At 47.6% G+C, this 13,608-nt stretch overlaps 1 protein-coding gene across 1 annotated transcript in view; it reads right to left on the reverse strand.

Moving 5' to 3' along the window:
• Positions 1-3,547: 3,547 nt before the first annotated feature.
• Positions 3,548-13,608, reverse strand: part of LOC146833035 (uncharacterized) — a 62,147-nt gene continuing 52,086 nt past the window's right edge. The window contains exon 3 of the mRNA XM_085600036.1: positions 3,548-5,315. Within this exon, the coding sequence (XP_085456162.1) occupies positions 5,155-5,315 (161 nt within the window). The 3' untranslated portion in view covers positions 3,548-5,154. The remainder of the gene's footprint in view (positions 5,316-13,608) is intronic.

Below are 13,608 nucleotides of genomic sequence, written 5' to 3' on the forward strand. Positions count from 1 at the left end.
GTTCATTAGTGAATTTTCGGTGAGTAGAGTTTCAATAGAGGCATTGGTCTGAGACTCACTTTGAGACATCTTTAAGTATAAATAAATTACTCCCTTTTTTTTCTTCTTTAAAGGGACTTGTTAATGGTATTTAGTAATGAGAAGTCGGTGAGCCGAGGGAAAATAGCTGGCTTGGTCCGTTGGGTTCGCGCTGTGCATCTCCATGGAAACGCAACAGCACGAGTCAGGATCGGGCCCTCAGAGCGTGTATTGTGCTCTGTGGGTCATAATTTTCTCCCAATTTTTGCCGGGCGGGTCTCCTGTTGAGGCCCCGATCCGGAAGGGAAAGTACCAACAATGCTCTTACTTCGAGCGAAGGAGGCTTATATCCTGCGTCCCGCATTTGAAGCTAAACAGCGAGGAAAGGACCGGCAATGTTCTTGCCTCGAGCGAAGGAGGCTTATATCCCGCTTCCCGTGTTTGAAGTTAAACGGCGGGGATTCCGACCGGCAGAAGCTTTGGGTATGTCGGAGCTTCACTTCGGTATATATTAATCACGTTCTTTGTAAAGAGAGTCATAACTTACTTGTTCGATAAAGAAAACGTTACATGTGTGAATTTATGCGCGCAAGAGCTAACAAAGGGAACTAGTGCGAAAGGGCCCAACCATAAATTGGAAGGGGATCCTAAGGAGGTAGAAAGACTTACCTGTAAGGGACTCGATCTAATTAAGCCAAATAAATGAATTAAAACCAAGAAACTGTCACAAAAATTAAAACACATGCAACTAAAAAACGACTCTAAGATTGCTATGTTATTATATAAATAGAGATATAAATGCCAAAAGCGTTTAAAAAAGGCATAAATAGAGTCTATAACATAAAAATCATAGGAGCTAAGAAGAAGTTGTACTTATCTGTCCATGAGCAGCGAATAAAAGAGGAAGATGCTGGTTGCTATGGTGCTTTGTTATGTTACTTGGAATGTTTTTATTTATGATGTAATGGTTACACTTTAAAGGGCTGCATGTCTAGGCAGCAAATAAAAGTTACTGCATAATGTAGCCTCCGGTCTTGTAATGAAATTGCGCGATTGTCCAAGAGTAGGAAGGATTATATTTACTGCATTGTGTATGTGCCCTGCAGGGGCAATGTAGTAGCGGTTTGCCTGTCTAAGATGCCATGTCCACTGGAGAAGTGCATGAGTGTGGCACACCTGTGATAAAAAAAGAAGACTGGCTAAAGAAGCATGACTAGGATGTTGCCTTACAGAAACTTTAAGGTGCATGCGTGAGTGAAGGCTGGCCAAGGAAAGAACGGCTAGAGGAATCTTTCCGGACGTTTTGGGAAGTCAGGCCTGAGCTTTCTGTAGAGAAGGATTTAATTCTCAAAGGAAGCAGAATAGTTCCTCTTAAATCGGTTGCAGGAGTTGATCATGGAACTTTGTCATGAGGGGCATTTTGGGGTCGTAAGAACCAAGTGTGAGGTGAAGGATCTGTTTTGGTGGTCAGGAGTGGATGTGGTTGTAGAGACGTTTGTGAGAGCATGCATTAGTTGTTCTTCGGCTGATAAGTCTCTACGCACATTAAGACCACCTATGAGTGAATGCTTGATTCCCAAGCAGCCCTGGGAAGGTGCGGTAGTGGTTTTGTTAGGCCCTGTTGGTTAATTGCAGGAGTATGTGATTGCACTGATTGATCTGTTCTCCAGGTGGCCAGTTGTACATATAGTGGAAAGAGCAGACTCTAATGCAGTATTGAAATTCTTGGATGAAACATTTCTCTCAGAAGGTATTCCTGCCAAGCTTTTGAATGATAATGGGGTGCAGTTTGTCTCCATTGCAGCCAAAGCTTACTTTGAGAGAGTTGGCTTTAAGCATAAGACCACTTCCCTTTATAATCCCAGTGAGAACGATATGGAGGAGAGGTTTAACCATGTGTTAAAGGTAGGTGTAATTCAGTCTGCGGTAGGAAGGCAGTGTGCTTGGCGGAATGAAGTAAGGAAAGCAGCGTGGGCTTAGAGTAACTACAAATACATCTACTGGACTGTCACCATTTGTGATAATGAGAGGAATAATTCCGAGGAGCAAATACAACCCTGCATGGTTGTGTGATAGTGAAGTGGAACAATGGATGACGGGAGTTGGTGGGAAAGAAGCTGAAAAATGCATGAGAGGGTTAAGGTGTACTATGATAACAAACATGGGGTTAAACCTGTTCGGATAAGAATTGGGTGCAGGTGAAAAAACCTATTACAGTTCCCAAAGGGGAGTGTCAGTTTTTTCCACCAGAAGAGGTGGTGGAAGTACTACAGAATGCAGTCAGAGTGAGTAGTTGTAAAATGTGGAACCTTAAGAGGGCAGTGTTGAGTTCAAGAGAATTGTGTGAGAAGGAAGTGAAGATGGGTGGAGATTTTCAGTGGTTGGATGTTGAGGACAAGCTACCAGCTATGGTTGGAGGTGCATGTTCTGCACTGGGTGGAGGTGGCAATGAAGATGCGCAGATTTATCCTAGGGAGTTAAGTGAGGAAGGTGGAGAAGTGGTGATGGATAAAGATGGAGGTGTGGTACAGGAATCTGATATCTGCCTCGAGGGCATGGAAAGAGCTTGGGGTGGAAAAAGAAGGGAGTTACCTGGGTGGTTGAAAGAATATGTTGTAGGTTAGTAATATAGTGCATTCATGTTTTTAGTGTATTCCCTGGGGAGAGGTGTTATGTTTTGTATTTTTAGCGTTTCATTGTGTTCCATTGGAATGGAATTACAATGTGTGATTCCAGTGCCCTTAGCTTTCTCTTGGAGGACAGTTTACTGTCGACAGAGGAACTGCACAGACCTGTTTCCTGTGTCTGGAGTGTGTTCATTTAAGTAACCTAATAATAGCTGCCTACCTACGCCTTTGCTGATTGTGTGCATTCAGGAGGTACACCCACAATACCCACTTCAGCACTTGTGGTACTGAAGCAGGTGGAAGAGCTGCTTCTTCTAAAAAAACATTTGAGGTGACTTCTCTATGAATGATCAATAATTCTTAGGTAGGGTTAAGCATGACTTGGCACCCACTTTACTAGCTCGAAAATAAAAGAGCTTGATAATGCTGTTTTGGACGAAGTCTCCTTGCGCTCATTCACACACACTTGCTCTCATGACTGCATACATACGTATTGTCTATGACAAAAATATAACGAGCAGGGTCTGTAGACAGACAAATGGACTCTGATGTTTGTCTGTTACATTCACCCTTGCGTTGTACCCCTGCTCTGATTTTTTTGTTTTTTCTGCCTGGCTCAGACTTTATAGAGGAGGAGGATACTGGGCCTGCAACTCTTCAGTTGGTCTTCGATGAACTCTTTGTTTCTCACTGTGCTTTGGCCCACTCTAGCCCACACACTCACAGGCTGCCACACAGAAGACATGGAATCAGCAAAACAGTGATAGCTCTTTTATTTCTGCAGCAATTTCCGGGTTGGTGAGCCTGCTTCTGCCTAAGTATGATCCGTCTTAGTTGTCTTCCAGAGCTTGAAGAACTTTCCCGCTGGTCCGCCTTGTCTACTCTGAGACCTTGCTTCCTGCGAATCTATTCAGTTTTCCTTCGAACAATCTCTTGTCCATTATTGGTTCTTCATGGATCCTTATACAGTGGCAAATCATTTACCTTGCGCTGGAACAAACGAACAGTGGAGTACCACATTTTCATCGGGGTGCCTTCCTCAGCCAACTCTGTGTGATATGTTGTTTGGCTCCTGTAAAACGATTAGGGCCCCAATCGTTTTTTGGAACATTCCATGAAAAGAAAAACCAACATTTACAAAACTGGAGTTTTCAATTGGTGTCCTAATGCAGCATGGGGTGTCTCAAAGGGAAACTAGGTTTGTGTTTGATATCTTTTATCTGATACAATAAGGAAAAGGCATTCATTCAGGAAGCTGCATTCAAAATATGAACTTGCAAATTTCAGGCATCCTCTGTATTGAACATCAACAATCAAGGTTAATGTATTTAGCTTTACAAAAGTATTAGTGGTTCAGTACTCATACTTTGAGTTTATCGATGTGAACATTCAGAAATATACAAGGACCCCATGAGATATTTTGTAGATGTATATGGTCGTATTGTTTACAAGACATACAGTAAATGCACAAAATGTGGTGACCTCGCATTGCAGCTAAATAGTGCGAGATAAGTGAATTATGCATACAGCACACTGGGGTGGCGTGTTGAGCAAAAGAACGATGGATTAAACCCACATCTTTGTGACTAAGGGTGAATGTTTGCATTGTTCAGCATTCCGTCCATCAATTGTTCCTTTTGAATTTGTTGCCCTAAGTGGGAAGGGTATGCCCAGATGTGGGACCTGTGCTCACTGCGCCACTGGATTCAAGCTAGCCTGGGCTGGACTGTTCTCATGAGGAACAGGGTCAAGGCTGATTTGCATATGGCTGGGTCCAACCTGGGGTGGCGTGGTGATCAAAAGTAGGATCTTTGTGAGTGGATGTGAATATTTGCATTGTTCAGCATTCAGTCCATCAATTGTTCCTTTTGCATATAGCACAGTGCAGCAAAACCCTAGCACTGCATCAAAGCTTCAGACAGTTGTTATCCGATAGACTCTCTACCAATTCAGTGACGATTGAGACCGGATGAATAAAAGTTGTCATTTCATCTCTATTGGGAAACATGCGTGTGTCTCGTTTGGATAGCAAAACCATATCAGTATTACACCTTCTTTTGGAGACTTACAAATAAATTGAAACTATTCCAGTTTTCCTTGTGAGACCTCCAAATATGAAGTAATGGATAAATAGTCAAATCAACTTTAAGTATCCTGAAAGGGTAGAAATGGCAGAAGAAAATTGCCCTGAGTTGATAGTAGATGGAGTCCTTCTTTGGTTGTACTTAGATAGTAGATTGCGCCACGAGGAGCACACAATCAGGTAAATTAACAAATAATTCGGCTTATTTATGTTGAGGGGGACTCCCCTGTTATTTTTGGTTTTTATCATCAGTATCATCTTTTCCAATGTCCAACAAGATGCAGAATCACCTACTGTCTAGAGGCCACACTGGTCCCAGGTAAGGTGTCTGTGAATGCAGCTTGTACTGCCAGTGCCTAACCTGAGCTGTTAGATGGCTGGAAAAAACATCTGTACGTTGTCTTCTTCGGGGTAAGCTGGTGAGAGCTAGGTCTCCTGGGGGAGAAGATGAAATTCACCAACTGATACCTGGACCTCACTGTGGCCAGGCAAGGGTTGCATGCTGGAAGAAGGGACTCCTTTTAATGGCTGTGGGCTGTTTAAATAGGTCTGTTTTGCTGGTTCATCCTGAGGACCCAATACACAATCTGGGAAACAAGAAACAATAGGGTAAATGAGGCATGAAGTAACAGTGTCAGTTTTGTCACATATTCCAAAATATTTATATACAGGAAATTGGAATTCGGTTTGGCAAAATCAGATGGTGTTTAACAGTAAGATATAGCGAGCACTTGTTCCTTCTACATAGCAGTTTCCATACAGTCATAGTTTATTGATATATTGAAAATATAATCTCATCAAGACAACAAACAATATAAAAAAGACATCATAAAAACCATAGCAGTCATAATAAATAGATAAAACCCTGAAATTCCAGCAAATAATCAAATAAAAGAATGTTTAAAAAAAATTAAGATTCCTAAAATTCTACATGGGTAGTCTCAGTACAGATGAATTCTCTAAGATTAAGCTACTAATTTTTGTCTAATAGGCCATGCTGCGTTAAGAAATTTGGATAAAGCCACCATACTTACAGCCGAGGATTCGTTTTTACAGATCCTAAGAGTATGTATTTAGTTTGTCAAACCCAGGCACCAGCATAAAGGAGACCCCTCCGAATTTGGGCCACGTGCACTCAGCGGACCGATTCTTCGCTCCACACATATGCGAAATTTATAATACTCCTTACCTGGATACAAAGTATTAGACTCCAGACATAAGATTTTCTACCAAATACTGTCAAGGCTTACTTGGATGACGTATTATTGTACCTGATAGACCTAATGCATGTGCCCTGATGAAGTCTGCTGTGACTCAAACAGTTGTAGACAAAACACGTGTTGGCATATGGACAGCAACAAAGATATCAGAATAAAGAACATCTGAAACCGCGACCTCAGTCTACTTTCTGTGTGCTTGGAGAAAATTGCTTCATAAGTTGTGGACTCTGTCCGGCTGGCTTCCTCTCCTCCTGAAACACCAGATGGACTATATGCTGAACTGAACAGGTCATTCACAGACAATTTTGAAATAAGGAGTAGAGTTCGCCTTGTATACCTAGCCAGTGTTCTCCCCTTTTTCCCCGTGCTTCTGGGTTTAGCGTATTTTGGGCATAAAAATGTCAGATGTTCCTCAGTTTCATCCAGAAGCATACATTAGTGGGCCCAGGCTTGGCAGAGTCCCACGTTGAGATGTACACAGCAATTGAAAGGTTCCCATACCTAAACTGTAACAAGCATTGAAAATGCAATAGGTCTCGCCCTCGTTTAAGTTAAAGCAATTCTGTTTGTAATTAGGTGGCTTTTTAGCTTTGCTTGTATTAGTGTTTTTCAAACTTTCATGTACATAACATGCATATGTATGCATATATGTATATGTATGCATGCATTTATATTTGTATTTATATAGATATGCAGATTGTAGGAGAGTAGGGTCTGCAATCCTATGATCACCCAGATTTTTTGCTTTTGCTTCATTGGTTTACGACTTTCTCCGGCTGTGGGCCTGCCAATCAGACCCACAGCCTAGCTGTTCTCTCTCGAAATTAACACACATGTACGTTAGGTGCATCCACTAATTGGAACTGGGCCACCTTGTCAGTCCCTGTCTCAGCATACCACAGGTATCCAGGGCATCGGTGTACCCAGGGCCTACCAGGGGCTGAAGCATGTATTATGCCACCCCTGGAATGGCCGCCCAAATCTGACACAACTGGCTGCACGACAGCTGGGGCCACGTGGTGTAATCACCCGTTGCTGTAGGTGTAGTATTCCTACACCTAAACCCTAAAAAAGGACACATGGATTCCTATCAGTCACTCCTATAGCAGGCCTTATCAATCCTGAAGGCAGAGTGCAGGGAATCATGTGGGACGGTGCTCTGGCGCGAGCTGAGCCCGTCGACGGCTTGCGGAACCAAGTCCTAATAGCCGTTCCATGGTGACGCGGGCCAACTACTTTTAAGGCATTATAATCCTTGCGGTTATTTGCTAACTTTGGCATCGCATCACCTATACATGTCGAGTAAGGTGTCATACGAATGGGAATACGAACCCCTCGCCAGTCCTGGTGACGGGGTTAGCATTCCCCCCTTTTAGAGGGACACGACATGGAAGTAACCTTGAACCCCGGTTAAAGTTGACTCAAGCCTCAGCATCACAAAATGGATGCTGCCACCAGACACAAGTCTGACCTCCTGCTGCTGGGGGACTTTCCAGCAAGGGGAGCTTGGACAAAGGGTTTCCTGTCGAGGGCGGTGTTAGCACCGTCCCAGACAGGGTTTGTGTATCCCAGGTAGGCAGGGCTGAAAGGAAGGTGACTGCAAGTGGCACCCCGGTGCTCACTGTGCATAGCCCGGCTCAAACCAGTTCGGGGGCACACCAGCCCCTGAGCTGGCGCGAAGCCGGACAAAGGATAGGGGTGTAACCACCCCCCTCCTGGCTCCACCCATAGGTAGAACCTAGTCACGGGCCAACCCCCTTTTCTTAGAATAAAGGTAGGAGCGAGTCCCCTTCCCAAATTGGATAATCAGATAATCGGATAACTCCGAATCACGAACTACTTTCCACGAAAGGAACTCTTGACTATTTCTGAAGACTCTCCCTTGTGGCTAAGGAGTAGCCACCCTGCACCAGCAGGCACCATCTAAGCGCTTGCGGTTTGCTGTAAGTCTCTCCTACGGATCAAGACTGCCCAGCTCGACGAGACCCGAGTACCCTGCCATCTCTGACCTTTTACCTACCTCATCAGCCCAGCTGAGAGCCGTAGGTGTGACGAGACCTGCGGGACCGGCTATCTTCAGAACCTGCACGACGCTTATCTAGCACGCCCACCGAGGGACCCTCGAGTGAGTGCACCTAGGGTTTGAGAAGCCCTAAACCTGAGCAGCTCCAGCATCGAAGTCTGCCTCCCCAGCATCCCCGAGATCTGCGTGGGGGCCCTTCCGCTCCTTGCTGCTCACCGCGTTGTTCGACCACTTGCTGACCGGCTTGTGGCCCTCTTCACGACGCACCACGATTGTTTCATCACTAGTCTGGTTGCTCCAGACTGGCTCTTGCTCCCCTTCAACAGAGGAGTACCACGGACCCTCCTGGTCCACTCCCGACGCCAGCTTGACTCCCCCGCCTGGGTGGCCACTGCCAAGATCCGCTGCCCCTTCCTGGGCCCAGCATCATCGACAGCAGACACCTTCGTGGGACAGCTCGCCCTCCATCCTGGTCGCCGCCGCGCCTCCTGGTCCGAGGAACAGCCGAGTCCGACGTCACCCACTCACCTGGTCGAGGTGACTTCAGCCGGTACCCTCCTGGTGCCCACACGATCGCTGGCTAGCGGTTGAGAACTGAGTCCCCTCTGCTTTCAGGTTTTCCTTCACCACCGATCCAGGCTTGGATCGCTCTGAACATCGTCACTGGTCGCCTGCCAGCAACTTCTTCTTTCAGGCTCCTGAGACTACACGAGGACTCCCGACATCTTGACGAACTTCACGCAGCCGCAGCCTCCGGGCTAGGTAACTCGAGCATCTCGGTGCTCCATCGCAGGTTCGCTCTACAAGTGTCCAGTTCCTTTTTCGTTTAGTCCCACTGATCGGATCACTCCAGAATCAGTATCTCCAGACTCTAACCATTCGCATTTCACTGTTAGTGTAGATGGTTTCTCGTGCCCCTCGGGCATTTGTGTAAATTGTGCAACTGAAGTATTTTCCTAAGAGTTTTGTAGTGTGCTTAGCTCCCTGACTCATAAAGAGCCAGGGTAGTCTTGTTATAAATAAATATCCTTTTATTTTCATAACAACTTGTGTGGTGTCCTTTCACTTGGTGTTCAAGGGGTATATGTGATGGTAAACAGCTGGCTTAACACGCCCTCTAGAGTTTAGCCTAAGACTGCTCGTATCCACGCTACTAGGATAGCTGGTCTAAAAGGTTGACTTACAACCAATCATCAATAAGGGTCGTTTGGAATGATACACAGTGATCACTAGAATAGTGAGCACTACATATCAGGCCAACTTCTCACATTGGTGAGCAGCGGTTGGGATTTGAGCTTGCTGTTGTTTTACCACACACGTATCCCAAGAATATCGCAGTGAAAGATCACATAAGTACCCAGGTACATATAACTTAACTTAGAATACTCCGAGTTCTACTGAACCGGCTGTTGTAGTGTAACAGGGCTTAGCACACCCTGACTACAACTCTTAGCAAGGGATCAGTAGGTAAACCCATAGTGTAGGTAGGTGCAACACTTACACCTCACTAGAAAAGCATGTCGGTCCACGGAGAGTCTGCAGGGACTCCCTTAGTGGTCAGTGACCCTCCACAGGTCGTGTCACGATATGCAACTCTTAGCTTCAAGGAGATGAGACAACTGTGTGCCTCCCGGAAGCTAAACCAGGGTTCTAACCCTACCATCGCAATACTGATAGGTCTCTTAGAGGCGTACGATGCTAGGAGGTCCTCTAACCCAGGTCCCCCCAGTGCAGATGGGAACATGCCTCCCTTAGAGGGAACCCTCGGTGACCCAGACCTCGACCTCCACACAGAGGAGGAGGACGAGGACGAGTTATCGGGAGACGAGGTAGACAAAGGTCCAGTGGTAGTCGGCAGGCTTACAAGGACCAACTTAAGCAGGCATGAGAATGGAACTGGGGGAGCCCCGGGCCCACGCTCAAGCAGGCTTAACCTTGGGAACGGACGAGCTAGGTCTCTCTCCAGAGGCTCTGGCAGATCGGTTCATACACATGTCTCTCAGGCACCTTCTCAGAGAGGAATGACTTCCCCTCAGAGGAGGGAGCATGAAGCGAAGATGCGGGAGGTCAATCTGAGGATCGAGCGGGAAGAACTTGCCCTCGCCAAAGAAAGACTTGCCTTAGCCCGAGAGCAGAAATTAAGTGGGTTAGATCCCACTGGTGGCAGCATTCTCAATAGAGAGAAAGACAGGGGTATAGACACTAGACACCTGAGTAAAATAGTGCCCCCCTTTAAACAAGGGGACGACATCCACAAGTGGATAACTGCCTTGGAGAGGGCCTGCACTGTCCAGTGCGTCCCCCCAAGTCAGTGGGCAGCTATACTGTGGCTTTCCTTTGAAGGTAAAGGAAGGGACAAGCTCCTCACTACAAGAGCTGAGGATGCTAACAACTACCAAGTCCTGAAGAACACACTGATTGATGGGTTCGGCTTAACCACGGAACAGTACCGGGTGCTGTTCCGAGACACCCAGAAAATTCAGTCTCAGGATTGGGCTGACTTTGTCGATTGTGCCACTAAGGCTTTGGAAGGCTGGTTGCTGGGTAGCAAGGTTACTGATTACACAGGATTGTACAATCTTATCATGCGAGAACAGATTTTAAACAACTGTCAGAACCAATTGTTGCATCAGCACCTTGTCGACTCGGATCTGACCTCTCCCCAAGAATTGGGAAAGAAGGCAGACAGATGGGTCAGAACAAGGGTCAAGCAGAACCAGAATCAGAACCAGGGTGGTCAGAAGAAAGCAGACCAAAAGGGTAACAAGAACGAACAAAATGACCAGAAGTCTTCGACAGGTCCCCAACAAACCAAAGAGGGTGGGGGTCAGGCTTCACAGAAGAAGAAGACTCAAGAAGGCCAGTCAAAAAGGTGGTGCCAATACTGTAAAAGTAAGACTCACTGGTTTAGTGAGTGCACCAAGAAAGGAGGGCAAACTCCTACCACTGCAGCCCCTAAGGCACCTGCGCCCCCTAGTACAGTCAGCAGTGGTAGTGCGCCTCCCAAGGCATTAGTTGGGTTAACCTTGGGAACCGAGGGGAGTGACGACTTAGTCGGCACGCTCACTCAGGCCGTCCTTGTCTGTACAGGGGATATGGATATGTCCCCTGATGCCAGTCCCAATACTTTGGGCAAATACAGACAGACACCTTTGATAAATGGAAAAGTGGCTCAGGCCTACAGAGACACGTGTGCCAGTGTCACCATGGTGACGCCTAACTTCGTGGACCCTGGACAGATCATGCTAGGTACCAGTTACCTAGTGACCAATGCCAGCAACGTCACTACCAATCACAGTATGGCAGTTGTTGATTTCTCCTGGGGAGGGGTAAGTGGCCCGAAAAAGGTTGTGGTTAGTTCAGACCTCCCCGTAGAATGTCTGTTGGGCAATGATTTGGAAACGTCACAATGGTCAGAAGTGGAGCAGAGGACTCACATGGAAATGTTAGGTTTGCCAGCACATGTCCTTGCTGTGACCAGGTCACAGGCCAAAAGATGCACCACTGAACAGGTGCTGGATCCTGGAAAAACGGACCAGACACCTTCCAAGAAAAGGAGCAGTAAGGGTAAGGCTTCGCCTTCCCCCTTGCCCCAGGTCGTGGATCAAGTCTACGAGGAGGCTGACCTTAAAGAACTGAGGGAAACTGAGCCGCAAGAGCTTGAACCTGGTCAGGTTGAGTTTCTGGGCTCAGGGGGACCCTCCAGGGAAGACCTGGGGAAGGCACAGTTAGACTGCCCCTCACTTGAACCCCTCAGACAGCAGGCCGCTGCTGAGGCTGCAGGGAACGCCACGGGTACCCACAAAGTGTACTGGGACGATGGACTCCTGTACTCTGAGGCAAGAGACCCCAAACCTGGTGCGACCAGGAGGCTGGTCATCCCCTTGTCTCTGAGAGGTTTCCTTCTCACCTTGGCCCACGAGATTCCCCTTGCAGGTCACTTAGGCCAGAATAAGACTTGGGACAGAATTGTTCCACACTTTCACTGGCCCCACATGTCCGAAGATACGAAGGAGTTTTGCCGCTCCTGTGTCACTTGCCAAGCCAGTGGTAAGTCAGGTGGCACGACAAAGGCCCCCCTCATACCACTACCAGTGGTGGGGGTACCCTTTGAACGAGTGGGGATCGACATTGTCGGACCAATGGAACCCCAGACAGCATCAGGGCACAAGTTTATACTGGTGGTGGTGGACCACGCCACCAGGTATCCTGAAGCTATTCCCCTTAGGACCACTACGGCACCTGTGGTGGCACGGGCCCTACTTGGAGTGTTCTCCAGAGTGGGCTTCCCTAAGGAGATCGTCTCAGACAGAGGTGCAAACTTCATGTCGGGATATCTGACTGCTATGTGGAAGGAATGTGGTGTCAACTACAAGTTCACCACACCCTATCACCCACAATGCAATGGGCTGGTTGAGAGATTCAACCGGACCCTAAAAGGGATGATTCACGGACTACCTGAAAAGCTTCGGCGGAGATGGGATGTCCTGATACCCTGCCTCTTGTTCGCCTACAGAGAGGTCCCGCAGAAGGGGGTTGGCTACAGCCCTTTTGAGCTTCTGTTCGGACATCCTGTAAGGGGACCCCTTTGTTTGGTAAAGGAAGGATGGGAGAGACCTCTCAGAAAGCCGGCATCAAACATTGTGGACTATGTGCTCGGTCTCCGCTCGCGGATGGCGGAGTACATGGAAAAGGCGTCTAAAAACCTTGAGGCGAGCCAAGAATTACAGAAAGCTTGGCACGACCAAAAGGCTGTCCTGACTGTGTATCAGCCTGGACAGAAGGTGTGGGTGCTGGAGCCAGTGGCCCCAGCAGCACTCAAAGACAAATGGTCTGGGCCCCACACGATCATTGAGCAAAAGGGAGAGGTCACCTACCTGGTAGACCTGGGAACTCCCCGGAGCCCCCACAGGGTGCTCCACGTAAACAGGCTCAAGGCATATGTCGACAGGGAGGGCATGGGCTTGCTCATGGCCACAGATGAGGGACAGGAGGAGGAGAGTGACCCTCTCCCGGACCTGCTCTCTCAGAACCCTGACGATGGATCAGTAGATGGTGTTGTCTTTTGTGGCAGCCTCTCTGGACATCAACAAGAGGATTGTAAACAGGTTCTTCAATCCTTTCGACATATGTTCTCTCTGACACCCAGTCAGACCAAGTGGTGTACCCACGAGGTCGACACTGGGGACAGTCTGCCCGTAAAGAGTAAAATCTATCGGCAACCTGATCATGTCAGAGACTGCATCAAGACAGAGGTGCAGAAAATGTTGGAGCTGGGAGTCATTGAACCCTCGGACAGCCCCTGGGCTAGTCCCGTAGTGCTCGTGCCGAAACCTCACACCCAGGGCGGTAAGAAAGAGATGAGGTTTTGCGTGGACTACAGAGGTCTCAATGCGGTCACTAAGACCGACGCCCACCCGATACCAAGAGCAGACGAACTTATCGACCGGTTGGCCTCGGCCAACTACTTAAGTACGTTTGACCTGACAGCTGGGTATTGGCAAATCAGGTTAGCTGAGGAGGCCAAGCCCAAAACAGCATTTTCTACCCCGGGTGGGCATTATCAGTTCGTGGTAATGCCCTTTGGTTTGAAAAATGCACCTGCCACCTTCCAAAGGCTGGTGAATCGAGTTCTCA

The sequence above is a fragment of the Triturus cristatus genome, chromosome 4_2 (genome assembly GCF_964204655.1).
Source record: "Triturus cristatus chromosome 4_2, aTriCri1.1, whole genome shotgun sequence".
In the NCBI taxonomy this organism is placed as follows: Eukaryota; Metazoa; Chordata; class Amphibia; order Caudata; family Salamandridae; genus Triturus; species Triturus cristatus.